This window comes from Typopeltis vanoorti, chromosome 12 (genome assembly GCF_054136105.1).
Source record: "Typopeltis vanoorti isolate ZY-2024b chromosome 12, IOZ_Tvanoo_1.0, whole genome shotgun sequence".
NCBI classification, from domain to species: domain Eukaryota; kingdom Metazoa; phylum Arthropoda; class Arachnida; order Uropygi; family Thelyphonidae; genus Typopeltis; species Typopeltis vanoorti.
The window spans coordinates 56,974,857-56,999,254 of NC_143560.1; the positions used below are offsets into that span (position 1 = coordinate 56,974,857).

A 24,398-nucleotide genomic window follows, 5' to 3' on the forward strand; every position below is an offset into this window, starting at 1 on the left:
CATGAGATCAGCTAACTTACCTTCAATTGAAAAATTCTCACACAAAGATTCCTCACATCACAATGAGAATCAAACTTAGGCCTTTTCCAACTGATGGGTATGATGTATTGCCATTCTTCCAATTGTGCCACGGAGGAGCTGTTTAGAACATTGTGAAGTCATCACTAACACCACATTTTGACAAGAGAGATGTGTACAATTTACATGAGTGAAGACACAAGAAAAAAGAAAAATCTTACTGCCTGTTATTATTCATAGTAATATCTTCAAGTTCAACAGGATACAAAAAAAAGGATATAGAAGATTTAAAACAGGAAGTGATCACTTCTTAGTTTTGAGTGCAATAAAACTAAATATCACACTGAAAAGGGTCTAAAAAAAGGTTTTAAAAAAGATCAAACTCAAGCAACTTTCAGAGGTGAATCACAGACTAAAATATTTTATTATTATTTTTTTTAAAAAAGCCTTATAAACTCAAGCAGCTATACAAGCTCGTCATTTTACAAATATCTATGCCCACAGTAGGATTCAAACCCATGACAACATGTTGGTTGAAGAGCAGGTGTGCTATCCACTCAGCTAATCAAGGCTGGCTTTTTATATACTTTAAAAATATACAAATATTATTCAAGAAAACAAAAAAGTTTGAAAATAAGAACCAATCAGTAGCAGACCTTGAAGAAAATATTGATCGATTCAGACAGACAGCTTATGGTGAGGTTGTCTGTAAGGATAGAAATCAGACTTTCATAGTGGACTTAAGAAGTTTAAAGAGGCAGTCAAGGAAAAGAAGAAAGAGTATTGATAGGTCAAGTAAGTCGGCGTATGCTATGAGAGAATACAGAGTAAAATGTTAAGTCATCAAAGCAATTTGTAAAATCAGTTATTACAAAAGTCATGAGAAGAATAGTAAGGATACAGAAGACAAATATCAGGAAGGTGGCAACTAGAGATTATTAACAAACCTTAGAAATGGAGGAAGAGTGCTGAAGAATCAGAGATGACAAAGGTGGCATAAAAAGTTGACAGCAAATGCAAATAAAAATATTCTAGGTATGTTTGGAATAATTAATTTGAAAGACTGATAAATAAAACAAGAAATGACAGAACAGTGATAAAAAAAATATTCAAGAGTTAGAAAATCAGGAGTATATATGCTTTTTTGGTGGCTTTTTCTTCTTCAAGTACTTGAGGAAGATATAGTAACTATTTTTACATGACAGTGTTATAGTGCTTTATATAGTATTACACAATGTTATTATTTAACAATATGCCTTAAATATGCCAAAAAAAGGACAGTGCCAAAAAATATATCTAACATGATGTTGCAAGCCAAAGAACAAAAATCTAAGAAATTGACAGACATATTTCATAATCATATAAAACTGCAACTGTAAATGTAATGAAGGATCTTTTTCTGTTGGCATCACTGTCATCTTGGTTCCTCACAGTTTGAATGTTAATCAGGCCATCCCATCAACTTCAAAATGCTCTGATATTTCCATGTGCAAATCCACAGGGTTATTAAAATTTAGAATCTTTTACTGGTAAGCAACATCAATGACTTTGTCATATTGCCATCCTTTATTCTTGGATGGCTGTGAACATAACAAATGAGAAAGCAATTATTTCTCATACCAAAAACAAGATAGTACAAATTATTTTTTCAGATTTCATCCAAAACACCCATTATTTATGAGCAATTAACTTACAAAAAATAAAAATAAAAAATAATAAATTACTGACAAGTATACCCTGCAGGAATATGTTATCAGATTTTAACTAAATTTAATTTGTGCACATTAGCATACTGGCACATTTTTTAGCTTATAAATGTGTAATAACCTTATTTTCAACACAGGTATCTAAGAGGTCTGTCTCAAAACTAAAATACATGCTAATGAACTGAGAATTTGTCTTACAAAGTCGCATCTTGAATCATCCATGTTCATGTCTTGCATAAAAGACTTATTCAATAAAATAAATAATGATGACATTCTTAATGAATTAGCATCCAACAGCATTTTTTTTTTTTAAAGAACTAGTTATAATATGTATTAACATTTAAAAATAATGTATAAAATCATGATAATTATGTTAATATCATATGAAAAAGATATAAAAAATGAGGATGTTCTGAATGAATTAGCATCAAAAAGCAATTTTTAAAAAATATTGTATAATATAATATAAAACAATGTTCTCAAGTAATGTTTTGAGCCCGTTCTGGTCACCAGTCTGCTACTGATGACAATTACAGAGGAATTTCCTAGATGTTCCAAGTAAGATTTATGCAAACATGCTTAAGAAGAAACACAAAAGTGTTGCATAAGGGTCAAAGCCAAATAACTGGGAGGAGACCTCCAACACTTGCAGAGAACTGACAGGTGCTTCTGACCTAATGTCCAATCCTCACCTTCATGTGATGTGCCCCATTAGTATCCACTGAGTACTGAATAAAAGAGGAAGAGCTAGCAATTTGTGACTTAGCCAACTAAACCACAAATGCATATGATGGTACAACATGAGATTTCATGCTGCCTGGGATGTCACCTGGTTAAACAAGGCCACAGCTATTTCCATCAGGGAACCTGGGCAAACAGTGAAAAGTCAGCTACTGTCCTCAAACTCCAACTCAGCATCCAGAAGAAAAAGAATAAACACAACATCAAAAGAACTGAAAAAGTGCCAAGTGAATATAACTAGCATTATTGAGATGAAGAAGACAAAAACAGGTAAGATCTTATGAAATAAATATAGGATGTTATATCTGGGCAATAGCGATCAAGGAAAAGAAGGAGCAAGTAGTTATGTGGGCAAATTTCAAAATAAGGAAATGGACAATGAACCTTATTTGTGCCTATGGTATCACAGAAGGTTCCTCTAAGGAGAAAGTGGAGGAATGAATTTTTTGAGTCATTAAGGTAGGCATTTGACAAAGAAAATGGAAAAGTGGTCCTTGTTGGAGATCTAAACATAAGAGTAGGAAATAAATCCCACAAGGAATACAGGAACATTTTAAAAAAATTCAGAGAAAAGGGCAAAGCCAATAATAGCAGTATCTGATAGATTTCTGCTCAGGATATGGACTAATCATTACTAACCATGTACTAACATAAAGATATGTAAAAGTTCGTGTGGAGAGAAGACAAGAAATAAGACAAGCCTTATTGACTATGCTATTGTTGATATTTTCATGCTGGCCCAGGATACATGAATGTACATAAGATCTGAAATTGGAAGTGTCCATTCACTTAGTTCTAAGTAAGATAAAAATGAATTTCACATTGAAAAGAACAGTATGTAAGAAAGTTGTTTTAAAAAATTAATGTTAAGCAACTTTTACAGGTAAACTGTAGACTCAACAATGCAAACATTATTGCAGAAAAATGAAACAGTTTGAAATCAAGTATCGAAGCTTGGGTTCCCAGTGGCAAACTCTGAAGAAAACATTCAGCTAGGAGTTATGTGGTGAAGTTGTCTGCTAGGATAGAAAAATAAGAACACCATAGTGGACACAAGATGTTAAAGAAGCAATCTGGACAAGAAGAAAGCTTACTGAAAGCTCCTAGCAAATAATTTGGTAGATGCTCTAAAAGAATACAAACAAAAATGTAAGGGAGCTAAGCAATATGCAAAAGTAGACAAACAAAAGTCATGGGAAGACTGGTAAGAATACAGAAAAAAATATCAGGAAGGTGGCAAAATGTTCTGGAGGAAAGAATACTGTAAAAGGAATCAGAGATGATAATCATGACATGAAAACTGAAACCTAGATGTCTGGAGTAATTACTTTGAAAGACTGTTAAATGAACCAAGCAGTGACAGAGCTGTACTAGAAAATTTTCAAGAGGAATGAAACAGAAGTACAAATCACTGCTTGAGAAAGAAAAATCCAACAACTTGAAATGTGGGAAGGCAGCTGGAGTAGATGATATTCAACCAGAATTGCTTAAGTAAGGAGGTATAAAAGTTTTGCAAAAGTAACAATACATAATTCAGAGGGCCTGGTCAGAAGATTGAATTGCTGATGATTGGAGTAGAGCTCTCATAGTACCCATCTATAAAAAAAGGAAATGAAGCTGAATGAGAGAATTATAGAGGAATTTCTGTACTAAGTGTTCCAAGTAAAATTTATGCAAGTATACTTGGAAAAGAGGCTGAGAAATATTGTGGAAGAGAAACTTGGAGAAGAACAAGATGGGTTCAGGCCAAACAGAGGTGTCTAGATCAGATTTTCACTTTAAGAAAAAAAGTTGAGAAATCGCAGGAATATGACAAGAATCTGTACTTTAGTTTTGTAGATTTGGAAAAGGCATGTGACAAGGTATCCAGAGAAATGTTTTTCAAAACATTCCAATTATATGGGGTAAATGGAACATTATAACAAACAATACACAGTCTATATTTTAGTTTTAAGTCAGCAGTTAGAATTGAAGGAAATATAAGAACATGGTTTGATGTAAAACCAGGGGTAAGACAAGGATGTACATTATCTGCACTCTTATTCATCATCTATATGGATTACATTAAGAACACAAACGGCATTAAACCTGATATTAGATTTGGAGATATCACAGTTTGCTCTTTGCTTTATGCAAATAATTGTGCACTCTTAAACACATCCAGTGCAAGTCTCTGGGATTCTCTAACTAAATTGAATAGCAGCTGTAACAAATTCGATATTAAAATCAGCAATAAAAAGACCAAAAGTATGAAAATAGGCAAGCACATTGAAAACTTCAGCTGCATTCTCATTGGAAAAGTAAAACATTTCAGCTATTTAGGCAGAGTTTTTAGTGAATTAAATTTGGAAATAGAAAACAGGATAAGCCAAGCTGGTATAGTTGGCAGCCAATTGAATAAATTTATATAGAATAAGAGAGAAATTAGCCAAAAGCCTAAACTGACAGTATACAAGACAGCATTCAAACCAGTTTTAAGTTATGGATCTAAGAGATAGGTTAGAAATAAAGATCAAAGACCAGAGATCAAAGATATGAGAATTCTGTTCTGAGAAAAATTAGGAGAGAGAATAGATGACATCAATGACAGAATCATATTAAAATGAAGATAAGAGAAAGGAATATGACATTGCTAGCTTTCAAGAATGTGTGAACAGAGCTAATCTAAGGTAGTATTGGTCACTTGGAAAGAATGGGTGACAAAACAGGTGTTTGATGCCAAGATGGCAGGAAAGAGACGCAGAGGAAGATGAAAGTCTAGGTGGATTGATTCAGTCAGAAGTGTCTTAGAAGAATGAAATCTTTGATATGGAGTGCTTACAAATAATATACTAATTTGGAGGAAAACTGTTGATGGGAGATTATTAATAATGTAAACTTATTGAAGTAGTGCTGTCATAGTAGCCACATTCCTTGAGGGTACATATCAGGGAATTGATGATGATTATACTTGAAAAGAGGCAAAGAAAAACTGTGGAAGGAAGACTTAGAGAAAAACACTTTTTACAGCAAATATCAGTCCTCAGGATCGGATTTTCATTTTAAGATAAATAATTAAGAAAGTATGTAAATATAACACAGATCTGCATTTGAGTTTTGTAGATCTGGAAAACTCATATGACAAGGTGCCAAGAAAAAAGCTGTTCAAAATGCTACAATTATATAGTATAAATGGGGCATTATATCAAGCCATACACAGTCTACATTTAAGTTGCAAGTCATGTCATCAGTTAGAAATGAGGAAGGTACCAGTAGATATGTGATGTATGATCAGATGTGAGGCAAGAGTGCACATTATCTCCCTTTTTATTTGTTATTGATATGGACCACAGTATGAAGGAAAGTGGCATTAGGCCTAATATCAAAACTGATCTATGTAGATGAGTTATACTCTAAAATAAATTTATGAGTCTGCAGGATTTGTACTGAATTTATTCAAGAATATAACATCATCTGCCTCACTGATTTATAATGGATGAGATAAATGTAAAGGTGGGTACAAATGACTTGAGAGGCAGTGTGAATCAGGTGGCAAGAGGTCTGAAGCTAATGCTTGAGGATGTATGGCAGAAGAGTGTGTGAGAGAGAGAGAAGATAGTGAGCATGTTACTTACCCATGTGTGATCATGCAAAGCTGAGGAGAAGAGTGTCAATAATGAATGGTATGACAGCCAGAATGTGTTCAAAAGAAAGGCTTAGATTATGTGGATGCCTGGAGTGCATTTGATGACAGAAAAGAGCAGTACATGAGAGATGGTCTGCATTTGAATAGGGAAGGATGTAGGCATCTGGAGAGAATGTTGTCCTCTGGACAAGTGAGAGAATGTTGGCGCAGGAAAACTAGAATTATCAGGATGGATGGTATCACGGGTGACCACTTGTGGGAATAGTCACTTGGGAGAAAGGGAAACACGTAATATAATGCAGAATCCAGTGGAGTCTGGAAGGAATAATGATATGTATAGAAACACTGACAATGTGTTAATATTTCTTTATACAAATGCCAAAAGCATCCAGAATAAAGCAGATGAATTGGTGGCACTGATAGCCTCAGCCTGTCTGAAGATTATTGGTATCAGTGAGACATGGTTGACAGAAGATGATATACTGACAGGAATAGAAGTGGCAGGGTATAGTAGTTTTTGGCAGGACAGGAAGGACAAACACAGTGGGGTATTGCTTATGATAAGTGATGAGGTGTGTCCTTTTAGCATGGAGGATTTGGAGAGCAATGGCATTAGTGGTTTTGAGATCATACGGTGTAAAATGGGTAGGTCAGGATATTTAGTGGGATGTTACTATAAGCCAGGGAGCATAGAGGGTGAACAGCAGGAAATGTTTAGGCAGTTGAGCTTGGCAAATGTGAAAAGAATGATTGTTATGGGAGATTTTATCTATAGCAGTATAAATTGGGAAGAGGAAACTGCAAGCAGTAGTAGTAGTAAGGGAATAGCATTTCTGGAATTCTCAAGGTACAAATTTCTTAAGCAACATGTAGTATAAGACAAGGTTCAAGAGTTTTGAATTTGGTCACAGCATCAAAGTATCTGGTTTAACTGAGATGGCATCACTGTGCCTGGTTGGAGTGAGCGACCATGTGGTTTTGACTTGGAGGATGAATAGACATGTAGGAATATCAAGGAGAAAGTATTTATGTGGAATTACAGTCATCCCTCGACTTACATCCATTCGAAGATATGTCCGTGATCCCATAAGGGAATAACTAACATTTTCGGCTATACTTTCGAAAAAGATGCAAGTGAGCGTAAAGTAAAAAGGTTTCTATTTAGCAACAATGCATCATGTGCTGTGGCAAGAGCACATTCAGCGACAACTTCCATCCCTCGGCAGTCGGCGCATGGCTTCAATAGTTCTGTTAATTTTGTGTTTGAGAAATAGGTTGTCGTATTTATTGTTAAATATTTCATGATATTTTGTGCAACATGGCCCTTACATGCTCAATCAAAAAAACCTAGTAAAGAATCACAAAAAAAGAGACAAGCAACTGATCACAAAAGGGCCATGTTGACAAAAGTTGCAAATTCAATGACAGTGACGAAACAACAACAAAGTCTTATCTGTGATTGGAAAAGCTACTTACATCATGCATAGAGGACCTGAACCAAAAGAGCATACCTCTTAGCACTATGACTATAACCGCTAGGCACCACGTCTCTTCAATATGTTGAAGGAGAAAGCAGGACCTGATTACGACTACAAATTCAACACTTCTTCCGATTGATTCATGAGATTCGAGCAGCTTTCGCTGCATAATGTGAAAATGTATGGTGAATCTGCAAGTTCCAATGAGAAGGCTGCCAAGGAGTTTGTGGAGAAATTGGATAAAATTATTACAGAGGAAAATTATTTGCCACAGCAAATATTTAATATGGATGAGATCTCCTTGTTTTGGAAAAAAATGCCCGAGCAGACATTCATCCACAAAATGCTAAAATCTATGCCTGGTTTCAAAGCTCTTAAAGACCATGTTATAATTCTGTTAGGGGGTAATGTGGCTGGATATAAACTGAAACCATTTGTGATATGGCACAGTGAGAATCCATGAGCCTTCAAAAACATTAGGAAGCATACTCTTCCAGTTCATTACTGGAGCAATAAGAAGTCATGGATGACTCAAAAATTGTTGATGATGCCTTAATCAACAATTTTTGCAAGTAAAATGGAAAGCTATTGTGTGAAAGAAAATGTAGAATTTAAAATTTTCATAATTCTAGATAATGCTCTAGGTCATCAGTCTTATATCGGTGATCTTCAACATGTTCAAGATCATGTTTCTCTCTCCAAAACACTACTTCATCGATCTCCGATGGTTCAGGAAGTTCTTGCAGTGTTTAAAGCTTATTAACTACGGAGAACTTTTTCATAAGCCATTTCTGCTACTGAAGGAAATGACCAGACTCTCATGCAATTCTGGAAAGCATTCAATATTTATCATGCTATTAAAAATATTGCTGTGACTTGGAATGAAGTGATCTCTCAATGTATGAGTGGCATATGGAAAAAGACATTAAAAAGGTTTGTGGATGATTCTGGAAGTTTTGAAAACAATGAAGACCTTTGTAAATTGAGTGAAGAAATAGCCTAGCAAACAATCTGAATCTCAAAGTGAAATGATGATGATATAGTTCAACTCATAGAAAGTACCCCTGAAGACTTAACCAATGAAGAATTGGTCTAACTGGAGGAACAATGTGTTGCAGAAGAGCAAGAACAACAAACGGAAGAGGAAAAAGAGAAACAAGAATAGTTAAACATTTCACAGTGAAGGGTCTTACAGGAATGTTCTCTGCAGTTAGCAATATTCTCAAAATGGCTGAAGACATGGACCCTAATGTTGAATGCTGCTTCTTACTAGAAAGGAAAGTACATGATGCGTTTGCTTGCTATAAACAAATTTATGATGAAAATCAGAAGAGGAATAAACAAAGCACATTGGACATTTCCATCAAAAAACAAAGGTTACACCATAAGAGCAGCCTGGTCCTTCACATACGGAAGGTAATTAAGATATGATTGTGGAGGATGATTTGGGTGATTATTCTCCTTTTTTATATTGGAAGTAACGCACAGTACAGTTTTATAATAAGGTTTAAAAATTAAAATGACAGTATACTTATTACTGTCATAACCTTACACCTATAATTTTGTTAATTTGATATATCGACTTACGTCCGAACCGACTTATGTCCTGCTGGATGGAACGGATCCCTGATGTAAGTCGAGGGATGACTCATTGAGAGTCATCTCGTTGAGAACAGGTGAACATTGTTTGGAAACTAAATTTTCTCTGTGAATAACACAATGTACAATCAACATATCAGGATTGTCATCCTTCATTAATTTTAAACAACTACATTTCATGCCCATCATAATAGGAGGAGCACCATCTGTAGTACAAGATGTAGTATTTTTCATCTCAAATATCAGTAATTGATATTTGAGCTTCATCTAAATAATTTTTGCGTTTATTGTATATATCAATGGCAGTAGTGGTAGTTTTCAATGCTTCACAGAACATCTCTTCAGTAAATTCACCATTGTCAATATATCTTACATAGGCCATGTATTCATGGCCTATGTAAGATATATTGAGGCAGTGTAAGAGACAGTGAGGCCTACATGGCCCTCACTGTCTCTTACAGTTGACTCATCCATCTGTATTGAGAATTTCCTTGATCTCAACTTTTCAATAAGTTGCGTTTCCACATCTTTAGCCAACTCATCTATTCTCTTGCTAACAGTGTTTTTGCTCAGAGGCATTCCTTTGACATCTTTATCATCATAATTAATACATAAAAAAAATTTAAAAATCTTGCCTCGTTGTTTCTACAACAAAAACTGCACAAAGTTAAATTGGCACTGTTTACTTTTCAGAAGTGACAGACGCTATGATCTGACGTTAATACACTTATGTTGCCAAATATTTATGTTGACTGCTATACTAGTATTGCCAGCTTTTTTTCTTGGAAAGTTGGGGTTGTAACATCGATAATTCATAGCAAAATGATGTTGTCCCCCCCCCCCGTAATTAGAATTTTTTTTTTTTTTTTTTAATAACATTTCATGGATGGAATTTCATTGAAACATATTGGTCATGAGGTGATGAATGCAACATCATTTTCTAATTGCCTCCCCTGTGGGGGTGTATGCCCAACATTGGGAAACACTGTTGTAGAGAAATTTATTCCAACAGAAAGCCAGTGTAATAGGCAGGTCATCCAATGCAATAACATCAGAATCATTCTCAAATTACACCCCCAATAAATACTTTTTTGCGAGGACCAAAGAAATTAAATTTGACTGTACTAGGATCCTTTCTTTTAGTGTTGTACGGCGATCAGCATTTATTTTAGAAATTATGGACTTTACAACAGTGTTATAAATAACTCATAATTTTCTGATGTTTCGATCTTCATATTAAGATCATCTGGAGCATATACAAATATACAGGACAAGCTGAGTTACATTACATACAGTAAGCTAGAGAGACAATGATTTGACCAGAGGTTATTCTACTGGCATGACTTCTAGTGAGAAAAAAAAAAATTAATGGATTATTTAGAAACTACATCAAGCAGATCTGAACATGCACTGAAAGACAAATTTAAAGTTATCAGCAATACTTTTCTAAAAAATGGTTACAGCCAAAATACTATTAACAAAATTCTCTCAAGACTTCAATAAAAAACAAATATAAACCATATTACAATAAAACTATAACTATTCCTTACATTAAAGGGACATCAGATAATATAAACAGAATACTACAAAAATACAACCTCAAAGCCACCTTTAAACCTCCTGCAAAATTAAAAAGCTTACTCAACTCATCCAAAGACCCACTCCCTCTGCTGGCTCATACTGGTATACCGTATTTATTGCACCTGTAACATACCATATATAGGGGAAACAGGACGCACAATTCCTATCACACAAAAAGAACATAAACGACACATTAAATATAATAATTATGGTGAAGCTAGCCTTTATGATCATGCCCTGAACACCTTACATAAAATTGACCTCAAAAGCACTAGTTGTCTACATCACATTAAAACATGGTATGAACACACATTTAAGGAAGCCTATGAGATTATTACCAACCACCCCAATCTGAACAATAATGATGGTCTAAAAATCCCAAACATATGGAACCTTCCTCTCTAAGAATAACTATAAACAGGACTGTAGATAATCCAAGATTCTAAATTAAAAATAACAATTGTAATGCTAAAAATAGGACATCATTGTTACTGAAAGAAAACTATCTATAAGAAAGAATGGTTGCTCATGTTATCATAAACAGAATTTAGCTTGATGTAGTTTCTAAATAATTAATTAATTTGTAATTTTTTTATTTTTTTTTCACTAGAGGTCATGCTAGTAGAATAACCTGTGATCAAATCATTGTCTCTCTAGCTTACTGTATATGTTCCAGATGATGATCTTAATATGAAGATCAAAACGTCGGAAAATTAAAAGTGTTATTTATAACACGGTTGTAAAGTCCATATTTTTTAAAATGAATGACTGTACTAGGACTTTCTATCATACTGCTGATTCTTTCAGCATGTATTTGGAATTACCTACCTACCTACATTGTCATCGATACAAATTAATAACGGAAAACTCATGTACGAAGATTATTTAATAGTATAATTTGGTTTTAGGCAAAAATTATACTATTAAATAATTTTTGTGAGTTTTCCGTTATTAATTTTGTATCGATATGTCTACTCACGGTATACCTCTTTTAAAATTTACTACATTGTCATGGACCACAATCACACTATTTGTAGGCATTCACAGTCTCTTATGATGAATAATTTATCATATGCGCTACAATAAATGTTTGCAATGACTGTCTGGGAAGAAAGTCTGCCAACAGCACCATGCCTTGTGCATTCCAGAAGACCACTGTCATAATATTTCTCATTCATGGAAACATGTGACAAAATCCCAGTGATAAAACCAAGCTAGTCTCAAGTATTGGTCTAGGATAAACTGATGGCTAGCTTGGTTTTACACTCAATATAACAAATCAGAAACTAACATCATACGTAATGTTATTTATCACAATTCTCTAATATTTGATTGGACTGCTTGGATTTTTTTTTTTTTTTTTTTAAACTGATACCAGAGAGTTTGGGTGCTTCAATATTATGGAGTTGTATGACATGAATTCGAGTAGAAGATACTCTAAATATTCTATGCACAGTTTTTGTGGTGTTCACTCAACTATTTTGTAACCCAACATGATATCTTCCAGTATCCAACCTTACTTTGGAAGACTTCATGAACTCATCATGTAAAATGCTTAGTTGCACTAAAATTTATGGAATTTTCAAGTATCAATCAGCTCAGTAAAGGATGTGGTCGTGAAAACTGCAATTTTCAAGTGTGATTTATTATTTGGGTCAACATACCCACTTTGAAATGCAGTGCACTAACACAGAAACCTTTTCTTGTTCGTTATGTGTTTTGAGTATATTTCACTATTGCATGAAAAACACAAATCTTTACAAACCTTATCTTTATGTCTGTCTCACTTTCCAATCATGCACCTATTTTGTTTGGATTGTCACCCATGGACAAATATAGAGCATATTCTACTAGTATATCTACTATCATATTTACTAACATCAGTTTAATATTTTTTCTAACAATTATTTACTACAAGCTATGTTCCTTGGTGATTTACTTTTGAAATAGCACTCATATTTTTATTATATTTTCAGTATCCACTTAAAGTTACACTAAAGATTGGAGCATACATTTTTCTGTTTTTAAAAGATTATCATTCCATCATAATTTTAAAATAATCCTCTAGTTTAAATATAATGTTAAAGTAATCCTCTAAGTATAATGAAGCAAACCATTCCAATGTGCAATAGATCCAACTTACTGGAGTATTTTGCCCATTCTGGTTCCACAAACGATCTTTGATATTATCTTTGTGGGAAGATGGTGATACTTGAGAATTGATTTGTCCATTCTGAGGATATTTAGTCAATGGTAAGATATGGGATGGCCTAATAACTTCAGTTTCAGATATTGGAGTTGATTTCACCTTAATGTCCAATGTATTAGGACCTTTTACTGTTTCTAAATCCCAACGTAAACTCTTCCATGTATCACTTGACCGTGATTCATCTCTGAAAAGAAAATGGATCTTTATTATAATCTGAGCTGAAGAAAGAAAATGAAATGGTTTTAATCATTATTAGACAATTTATTCTGATCAAGAATTAATAAGATAGACATGGAAAAACTCCTTGAAATGTGATTCAAAGTTATGTTGTTCACATCAGAGTTCTAAGAAAGATTACTTTGCGCACAGAAGGAAAAGATTCCAAGTCTGGTGAGAATATTTCAATGCACTTTCATAATTAATCTGCATTTTCAAAGAAATAGCAAAAGTAATGCCATAGAAGCCACTTAGCAGAAGTGAGCAAATAAGTTGAATGAGTGATTCACTGAAACAAATTTCAGATTTCATTTCTGCGGTTCAATACCTGTAAATTAAATGTAGCCACAGTAATACCAAGGGTATGATTTTACCTTGGTATTCCATCCATCAATGGTTCTAAGAGGCACTTAACCTTCCAACTTCTTGGACTTCTCAACCATAACTCAAGGATAAAGTGGTTAGCCCTATGCCTCCCAAAGCGTCCTATATCTGTAGATGTGTGTGTTCATGGGAGTTTGCCTGTTCTAGGGGATAAAAAACCTGAGTTTCCAGGTGAAAAAAAAAACCCTACCTCTGTATGAGACAGGCTAACTGACCTTTAGTCAAAAGAGGCCAGAATTTTGGATTGTTATCTGGTCTCTGATGAGAAGCTATAGTGAAAATTAGTGCTTTCCTGTCCAGCAAATCCCTTAATCAGACAATGTATAAAAAGCGGTAGCAAGCCCCCCCCCCCCACTACTGGGATAAAAAGTAAATTATACTTGATAAGAAATTATATTAATCATATTGTTATTTTCATTTTTTTGACGAAGTGTTAGCAAATAAAAGTTTGCATGTGAAATATCTTCACAATCAGGCAACTTATAAAAGAGTGTGCATGTGTATGTGGTGTGTATATCAAGTATAATGTGGTATGCAGTGGGTATCTCCTAATGCAGAGCACACTTCCTTCATGGGAAAATCTGCTAGCACCAACATTTTGATCATTCCAAGGGGAAAAAAAAAAAGTGAAGCGGGTGTTCATCATAGGATTAGTATAATATAGAGCTGATAAAAGAGAATCCAGATATTAAGGAAAAGAGCAGAGCTCATCAGTGGGAGAACTTATGGAAATACTGAGAGTTAACTCGATGGCAGAAGGAATATAAAAGCAGCAAAATAGTGTATTTCCATATTATTACAATACTCTAGATTAGATAGTTCTAGTTTTTTTTTTACTCCTGGGAAGGAGAGAAATTAAATTATATTTCACAAGAAATTATATTCTTTTTTATTCTTATTTTTAGCCAAAACATGAAGATATTTCAAGAATGTATTTCATGAACTAAATCTGTTTACTCATGTCTGCCATCATTTTGCCACAGTATAAGATATATGATGTCTGATAATTGAGTTAGATCTTAGTATTTCCATTAAGTCTAGCTCCAACTGATGAGAGACCTCAGAAACATTGAAATCAGTATGGTCAGCACCTTCCCATAAAGTATGTTGGAAGTTTTTTTTTCACATGGTTAGACTATAAATCATATATTTAGTTTAATCCTTTATCCAAGTGTAAGCAAACAAAGTTTGTGCCTGAAGTATCTTCAGGACAAGGGAAACTTGTGGCAAAGGTGGACTAAGTTCTGATCACTTTTCTTAGTATCCCATAATGCAAAGCACATCTCCTTGTGGACATGTATAATGCTATGCATTATGGGAAGGATCAATACCCAGACTGGTTTTGAACTTTACTGAGGTCTCTTCAGTGGGAGCCAGACCCAGAGATGATACCAAGGTTGAAGCAACGCAGAACTCATATTTCCCTATGCCAGTTGCCAAAAGGTGTCACACCTTATTATTAAATTACTCTGGATTAGAGAAATATTCCCATAAAGTATATGACATTATGCATTGCTGAGAAGGGAGCATGCTATACATTATGAAGTACCATGACAAACTGATGTAAAATCAGCTGCTCTATATAAAAGTAGTCTAGTCAAGAAGATATTTTATTTCAAGTGCAAACTTATGTTGGCTAACAATTATATAAAATAAGGATAAATACAAGAATATAATTTCCTCCGAGTGTAATTTACTTGATAAGAAATTTATGCAGAATCTTCTGGAGAATGTGTCTTTTAAGTGGATAAATAAAAAAGTCAACTAATGCTGAAGTTTACATAACTTCAAAATTCAATAAGCAAACACTGTTTGTTTACTCAATATATAAAATAAATACATCTTTAGAGACAAATTATTATGGAAATAAGCTTATAAATTGCAATGATATATTATTTTCCTTTTCATGATTCGATTGACAGGATATCATGTTTGTCATTTCATGAGTATTATCCAACTTGCACATGTTCAATTCCACAAATTAAAGAAATCAATACACAATATATTCAAAATGAAGGAATTTAAAGAAATGGAGCCACTTCAAAGACTGAAAATAATGTAAATCATGTAATATATTTAATTTAATCTACATCACACTCAGTTTTTTAAAATTTATGCAGTTAGAAAATCAACTATAAATACAGAAATACAGTAACAGCATACATCATCACAATGGCATGATCAGTGTTTGTATAATATCGAATTATTCTATTTGGCACCTCCATGAATTTCCAGTACTTGATTGCAAAAATCCACATTCTACAATCAAATCAAATGCTATTGAAGGTATTTCTTTTTTTTTTTTTTTTCAAACTTATTTATTTTAACTTAATGAACACATTCTGAATTAACACATTCCTTCATGTAACAGATAAGTTTAGGTGCTGACGGTTATTCATGACTTATTTTTCACGGTATTAACACCACCACCACACAATTTTATAAAAGAGATGTTTTATTAATGCTTATATTTCGCTGATTTTCAACTCAGCATCATCAGAGCACAACACACTTGTACACGCGACAGTGAGTGAGTGAAACAATATAATTGCAAAAGACAAAAGATCTAAAGTCCTATTTTTGGTGCCCTCTAAGGGGGGGGGGGGAGTAGGAGTTTTTCTTAGGATAACAGTCTCTCAAATTTTTGGCAAATTAATGTAACCATGTTGTTTATTATTTTAACGGTATAATAGAACACAGAAACTAAGTAAATAATTAATTTATTAACTTGATGCTGATATTTCGCTGGTATTATAACCAGCATCTTCAGAGCACAAAAACACTGTTTGTCACAATACGCGTGACTAAAACAGCATGGTGTACTTAAACAAAATTGTAACAGCAACACAAAGACTAAAGTCCTGATTTTGGCGCCCTCTATCCGAAAAAAAAAAAAAAAAAAAAAACTATCATATATTACTAGAGTCCTAGAAAAGTGCTAGTTTTTTCTTAATATGACTGTCTCCCAGATCTTCGGCAAGTTAATACAGCCATATTTGTTGAGATTTGGAGTGTGTTTTAGGGCTTCTGTCGCCTCTAAGAACAATCTCTCTGATTTATACGGGTTTCTGTGTAGTACTTTTGTGTTTTTCCAGTTGATCCTGTGTGCAGGGGTATCCAGAGCATGGTCTGCTAGGCCCGACTTCCCATAATGATAATTCCGGACGTATCGTTTATGTTCGCTGATGCGGATATTCACAGTTCTTCCTGTTTGACCGTAGTAGGCTTGATTGCATGAGCAGTAGGTAGACTCCTGGATGTGATAAAGGAGGAATGCTGTCCTTGGGTGAGCAGATGAGGGTGGCTAATTTGCTACATGGTCTGAATGTAGTGCGTAGTTTATGTTTATTGAGAATTCTTGAGATCTTTTCGGATGTGCCTTTAATGTAAGGGATGGTGACTGTTTTGTTGTAGTTCTCTGTGGTGGATGGTGGGAGGGGTTTCTTAGGAGTGTTTAGTATTTTGTTTATTTTATGTGGATTGTAGCCGTTGGCCAAGAAGGTGTGGCGTAAGTGAGTCAGTTCAGCCGTAAGAGCCCTATCTGTTCCAATGACAAGGCTCTTACGGCTGAACTGACTCACTTACGCCACACCTTCTTGGCCAACGGCTACAATCCACATAAAATAAACAAAATACTAAACACTCCTAAGAAACCCCTCCCACCATCCACCACAGAGAACTACAACAAAACAGTCACCATCCCTTACATTAAAGGCACATCCGAAAAGATCTCAAGAATTCTCAATAAACAAACTACGCACTACATTCAGACCATGTAGCAAATTAGCCATCCTCATCCGCTCACCCAAGGACAGCATTCCTCCTTTATCACATCCAGGAGTCTACCAAATACCCTGCTCATGCAATCAAGCCTACTACGGTCAAACAGGAAGAACTGTGAATATCCGCATCAGCGAACATAAACGATACGTCCGGAATTATCATTGTGGGAAGTCGGGCCTAGCAGACCATGCTCTGGATACCCCTGCACACAGGATCAACTGGAAAAACACAAAAGTACTACACAGAAACCCGTATAAATCAGAGAGATTGTTCTTAGAGGCGACAGAAGCCCTAAAACACACTCCAAATCTCAACAAATATGGCTGTATTAACTTGCCGAAGATCTGGGAGACAGTCATATTAAGAAAAAACTAGCACTTTTCTAGGACTCTAGTAATATATGATAGTTTTTTTTTGTTTGTTTTTTTTTCAGATAGAGGGCGCCAAAATCAGGACTTTAGTCTTTGTGTTGCTGCTACAATTTTGTTTAAGTACACCATGTTGTTTTAGTCTCGCGTATTGTGACAAACAGTGTTTTTGTGCTCTGAAGATGCTGGTTATAATACCAGCGAAATATCAGCATCAAGTTAATAAATTAATTATTTACTTAGTTCCTGTGTTCTATTATACCGTTAAAATAATAAACAACATGTTCGACGAACACATAAGTCTGTCCACACGTTTAATGTAACCATATTTGTTAAAGTTGGGAGAATTCTTCAAAGCCATTGCTGACTCAAAAAATAATCTTTCAGATCTATAACAACTTCTAAATAGCACATTCGTTTTCCTCCATCTAATCCTGTGTGAAGGAGTGTCCAAAGTGTGGTCTGCCAGTCCAGACTCGCCATAGTAATAGTAGCGAATGTTAACTGATCTTCCTGTTTGCCCATAATAAGCCAAGTCACAGTCACAAGGAACTTCATACACTCCTGGGTGTGCACTAAAGGGTGAAGTTTATCTTTAGGTGAGCAGATCAGAGCTGCCAGCTTGACATAAGGTTTGAAAGTGGTGCGAAGGCCATGTGTCAACAATACTTTTCTGATGTACCTCTGATATAGGAAATATATCAGAGTTCCCTATATCAGAGGTACAATGGAAAAGATAGCCAAAGTATTGTTGAAACATGGCCTTCGCACCACTTTCAAACCTCATGTCAAGCTAGCAACTCTGATCCGCTCGCCTAAAGATAAACTTCACCTTTAGCACACCCAGGAGTGTATGAAGTTCCTTGTGACTTGTCCTATTATGGGCAAACAGGAAGATCAGTTAACATCCGCCTGGAAGAACATGAAAGATACATTCGCTACATTACTATGGCAAGTCAGGACTGGCAGAACACTCTTTGGACACTCCTTCACACAGGATTAGATGGAGGAAAATGAATGTGCTATTTAGGAGTCATTATAGATCTGAAAGATTATTTTTTGAGTCAGCAATGGCTTTGAAAAATTCCCCCAACCTTAACAAATATGGTTGCATTAATTTGCCAAAAATTTGGGAGACTGTTATCCTAAGAAAAACTTCTGCATAGCTGGATTTTTTATTATTTTTTTTTCCCATTAGAGGGCACCAAAAATAGGACTTTAGATCTTTTGTCTTTTGCAATTTTATTGTTTCATTCGCTCACTGTCATGTGTACAAGTGTGTTGTGCTCTGATGATGCTGAGTTGAAAATCAGCAAAATATAAGCGTTAATAAAACATCTCTTTTATAAAATTGTGTGGTGTTGTGTTCGTGAAAAAAAAGTCACGAACATTCTTTAATGAATAAACCGAACCAAAAACAGAAGAGTATGAAAGATTGCATATATAAAAGTAAATATTTATTTGGAATCCTAATCTTTTTTTGAAAAAAATCTTATTTTATTTTTAAATGAGTCATGGAGTCATTTTCTTATGTGATGAGCAGTAGTTTCGATTTTTAAACACCAACAGTAACATGTCATGATACTGCCATTTCTTTTATGTAATGAAATCTTTCATCCCAGTCTTTGACCCAACATTCTTAAGGGAAGTACTCTAAATGAAAGTGCAAGAAAGGAATCTTCAATCTCTCTCTCACACACACAGTAATTTTTCAAATTACCTAAGTATAATTTCAACTATGCTTCTGAAATCAGGATATTTATTATTCTCAAGAAATAACTGCATTTAATTTTCATATGTCTGGCTCCAAAATAGTTCAGAAAATCACTTAATTCATTTTATGTGAAATGTTGTGGTGCAATCTCAGTTTTAGGTTAGTAAGAGTTACTTTCATTGTTTATGCTGACAATGCCTTCTAAATTAGATGAACAAGACAGACAGATGATTTGGATAAGAAATTCCTTTTTGATTTCTGATGTCAAGAATGGTTAAAAAAAAAATAGCAATCTTCTCCATGTCTTGGTTCACATTACATCACACGCACAATCAGAAAGAAGGAAACTTCTTGTTAGCTGAAGTCAATTTCATTAGTTATTCAGCAGGTATGTAAACTTAATGCAATGCCCACAGTTTATCTTGATCCCCAAGTTTTATTTGAAAGATTCTGTGTGTGTGTAAATTCCATGTAGGATTGTCAATATATTTTACATCATAGCATGGGTGGGCAAGGGATTAGATAATCTATAAACTACACTCTGTGGAATACTAGGGACAACACACACATGTAACTTTTATCAAGTCACTTCAGCCCTCTGATAAATAGGATGGTGATGGTCTTATGCCAGTGACAAAAATCACTGTTCAATAATCTTCTTGTCCAAAGAAGATAGCAATGCTTCCTGGCTAGCAAAAGGAGGCATAATAATATGAACCTCTGAAAACTTCAATAATGTTTTGATTCCTTATTTTCACTATAAAAACTCTCTTAGATATAACAAAATATGCAATCGAAAATTAAATACAAAAAAAAAAAAAAAATGATAATAATAATAAATAAATAAAATTCAATAACTAAAATTTAAACAAATAAAAACAACAAAAGAAAATATTTTAACAATTTTATTTAAATAAGAACCTACTATCTATGTGAAGAATCTCTAAGTAATAGGGAAAAAATTAGTTATGTTCATGCTTAATCAAATTACTGAGTTAACAAATTTTTAGACCCATAAGCTATGTGAGCCTATGTAATTGTACAGAATCTCAAAAACGCATAATATACAAGTTCCTTCATGAGCAACTACATACTTAATACATTTCTAGTATTTACATAGCCTTCACACTAATGCATTCAAAGCATACCTATGATTACAAACACAAAACAGCCAGAATAGCTATGCTGGGTCCAAGTCCCAAATTTACTTCCTCAAGTAGTTCTGTTTTTTTCCCCCTTCCTCTCTTCTCCATACAGTGCAAGTAATACCCTTCAAGGCCATGACAAACATACTTCAAGATCCATGACCTCCTCTATTTCAAGAGTGCAATGCTTAAACAGTGGTGCTGTAGAACAACTACCAGTTAGTGCATTGGTGTGAACCTGTCGCTAATGAGTCAGGAGGCTTCCTGATCAACTGGTGCCTAATCCTACTGCCACATGCTCTGCCAGGTCGTAACTGGAGAGGGAGTCTGAGTAGTAGTAGTGGTGGTGGTGGTATGTGGTGGTAGGACACTATGAAGGCCACGTCATGGCATGGAGACTGGTTTCTCTCTGTATGGATGTTATGTTCAAGAGTCTATCTTCTCTCACTGCACAACTGCAATATATTCTTTAGTCTAATCAAACCGTGAAGACTTTAAAATAATAACAGTGACACTGCGACAAAAACAAATCTCCCTCATAAACTAATCCCTTCAAAAAAGTCACATCACAACCAGTTACAACACACAAATCATGCCAGAATCTTTTCACTAAAAACCCACTTTCACATCCACTTTACTAACATCCATAGCATTAACATAAATGACATTTACCATCACTTGTAGTCTTCCTGACTCTGACAGCAACCCAGATCGCAGCTACATCTACTACTGTCCACCTATAGTGCCCAAACTACACACTTCACAATTATTTTCATCACAAGGATGGCACCTGTGCCTTTGTGAAATCTGGCATAGCCAGAGAATGGCTAATTTCGAATTCCCCTGCTTTTGACCTTCTCTGGATCAAAGTTTCCTTGCCTGCATTTAGTAATATTCATTGGCTGCATTTATCAGCCTCCAAACACTGACAACCACTCAGATCTCTTCACATTCCTTTCTGTGAAACTCAACCCAGCTGCAATCCAGCTATCCAAATAGTGAGGTCATCTTCCTGGTCCACCTCAACATCCACAATTCCAGCTGGCCTCCCTACTCTAACATCACCAACCAAGCAGGAAGAGAAGCAGAAGTCTTTGCTATAAGTAATGACCTAACACAAATTGACCCACTTGAATTCCTGATAACCCTCTTCAAATAATATGGATCTCTTTTTTGACCTGTTTTCCTTCCAGATACACCACAGAGGGCACCTCTCCACTAGGCAACTCAGACCACAATCTTGTACAAATTTTCTCTCTCACAGAATGCCCCTCTTCCCACCACTCCTGACCTTGCATCCTCTGGCACTACAAAGGAGCCAACTAGAATGATCTCTTGAATTTTTACTCCATTCCTTGGTCTGACTATTGCTTCCACTCACCTGATCCTTACACTTGCTGTGAATGAGTCACAGAAATTATTCTCAATGGTATGAAGGCCTTCATCCTCCAATCAATCCATAATCATCCACTGTCCAAGTCCTGGTTCAATCAAAAGTGTATCAAAGTAGTTGAAGAAAAAAAATTCAGCTTACCGTGAGGGCTGTATATGCATTTTTCTGGAGGTGGGCAGGGCCTGAAGTACTAGAGTGCTCTGGGGCTCTTCCCTCACTGGGGCCCTTAAATTGGCCCAAATTTTTCAGGTCCCTTAGCTAGAGCCTCATGTATCTGTGCATAAGTATGGCCCTGCTTACCGCACATGGCTCGCATCAAGAACTCCAGCTTCATACTCTGCCTATACCAAAGCAAGCAACATATATAAAACAGTCATCAGCAGATCTAAATGAGATTTTATAAAGGCCAACAAAGCTTCTGATTCCTTGCAAGGCCAGCCATTGGATGCAACTTTTACTCTCCTGCACTTTCATTCTGATAGCACCACTGTTACTTCTTCACCCAAAGATAAAATTGCCCTTCTGGCAATTCCTCACTCTTTCCCTCGAACCAACTCCTGCACAATTTCCAAGAGAAATCACTCTCACCATACCGGAATCCAATCACCACGTCTTCTATAGTTTTCTAACAAAAATACATCAAAAAACTACTAAATAACTTGGATACTAAAAAGTCTCCTGAATCTGATGGCATCTCTCCTGCTGTTCTCAAACATTGTGCTCCAGAGCTAACACCCATTCTGCATCATCTCTATAATTTATTATATATATCTGGTACTAATCCCAATGGAAGGAAGCAATCTCACATCCATCCTAATCCAAAAAAGGGCAACGGAAGCCTATTGTCAAACTGCTGACCAATTGCCATCACCTCTATGCTCTCCAAAATAATGGAGAAAGTCATCAACAGCCAACTCCTCCACTACTTAGAGGCTCACCAATTAATAGGCAACCACCAGTATGGATTCCACCGTTCAAGATCCACCGCTGACCTCATAGCATACATCACCCACCACTGTATATGTACCGTGGAAAGGTTTGGAAAAACATGCTGTTGCCCTTGAAATTTCCAAAGCTTTCCACCATGAGTGGCATCAAGGCCTACTAAACAAATTGCCATCCTTTGATATCCCTGCCACCCTCTGTAATTGGTAGCCAGTTTTCTCTCTGGTTGCTCTCTGCATGTCATGGTAGATGGCTCCTTCTTTTTGAGCTTCACTACCAATGCTGCAGTGTCTCAAGGCTTTGTCCTATCACCTGTACATAAATGACCTACTCACGATAACCACTAATCCCGTCCATAGCTCTAAGACAATAGTACTCTCCACTCATTCTACTCATTTGACAAACCATGCAGTACTTTGACATCACAGGCTATCATCTACAACTAGTGCCTAACATTGATCCACATACTATTCTTGAATGGGACAAGGACAGCCCTGTCATGTTCAATGCCACCAAAACACAGTCTTGCCTTTTCTCATGCAAAAGAAATCCTAGATCACCTATCCTTATCCTCAGTAATGTTAGATCCAGAATGGACAAATTATAAGAAATTATTCATTCAGAATCTAACATGAGAATTCTAGCTAACTTAAATAATACCTGCTCACCAGCAGAAAGTTCTGATTTGTTGTATAGGAAATTGTGTAATAGTATATGAATTGTATCAGAAATATATATAGTCGAAAACTAAACTGGAGAATGATCAGATTTATGAATTTTTGTAAGAGGGAAATAGTAGTTAAAATTTTGTCTCCTATTAAGCTGTCTGGAACTTCGTAAATCACCAGACAGTAAAGAGCGCCAGTGCAAAGGTCGCATCTGAAACACACGTGTCAGCCATAACACCACAGGGTACTGCATACACGGAAGATGACGCAAGCATGCTTCCCTAGAAGCCAGCACCTAACAGCAATAAGGAAATTGAGGATCATCTTGAGGGCATAAAAATTAAGGGTTGTGTGAAAAAGAAGAGAGAGAATATAAGGCAATACACACCATATTGTGAGGTTTTTTGTTCCTGACTTCACCTCGAGGATTCCTGACCAGTGAACGGAAAAAAGGACCAGCCAGGGTCCTATGATGTTGGGCAGCAGGCAGTCGTTCTGAGTATGCTGAACAAGATCCCACGACGAGCTGCTCACGAATCATCGGCCTACGGAGAAAATGTTCCAGTCGCTGGATGTCTCATTCGATAAGGAGCGGAGATAACCCTCAGTCGAGGCAGTAATAAGTTCGAGTTCGAAAAATGTAGAAGAGACGACGAAGCCATAAGCCAGGTGCCGAGACAGCCGATCGAAGGATGACCAGAACAACACGTGGCAGTTAACAGACCTTCGGAAAGAACTGGGTAATGTAAAGACCTTTACTGTATGTTTTGAAAGAGATAGAAATTAATGTTAGATTAAGTTATGTGGACAATCCATAGAGGACTC

General features: G+C 35.6%; 1 protein-coding gene across 1 annotated transcript in view; it reads right to left on the minus strand.

The window, feature by feature from the left end:
• The window catches only part of LOC150100811 (serine/threonine-protein kinase svkA-like), a 230,343-nt gene that overhangs the window by 42,440 nt on the left and 163,505 nt on the right, over nucleotides 1–24,398 (minus strand). Inside the window, exon 8 of the mRNA XM_090401906.1 lies at nucleotides 12,892–13,141. Coding sequence (XP_090258032.1) covers nucleotides 12,892–13,141 — 250 coding nt within the window. The remainder of the gene's footprint in view (nucleotides 1–12,891; nucleotides 13,142–24,398) is intronic.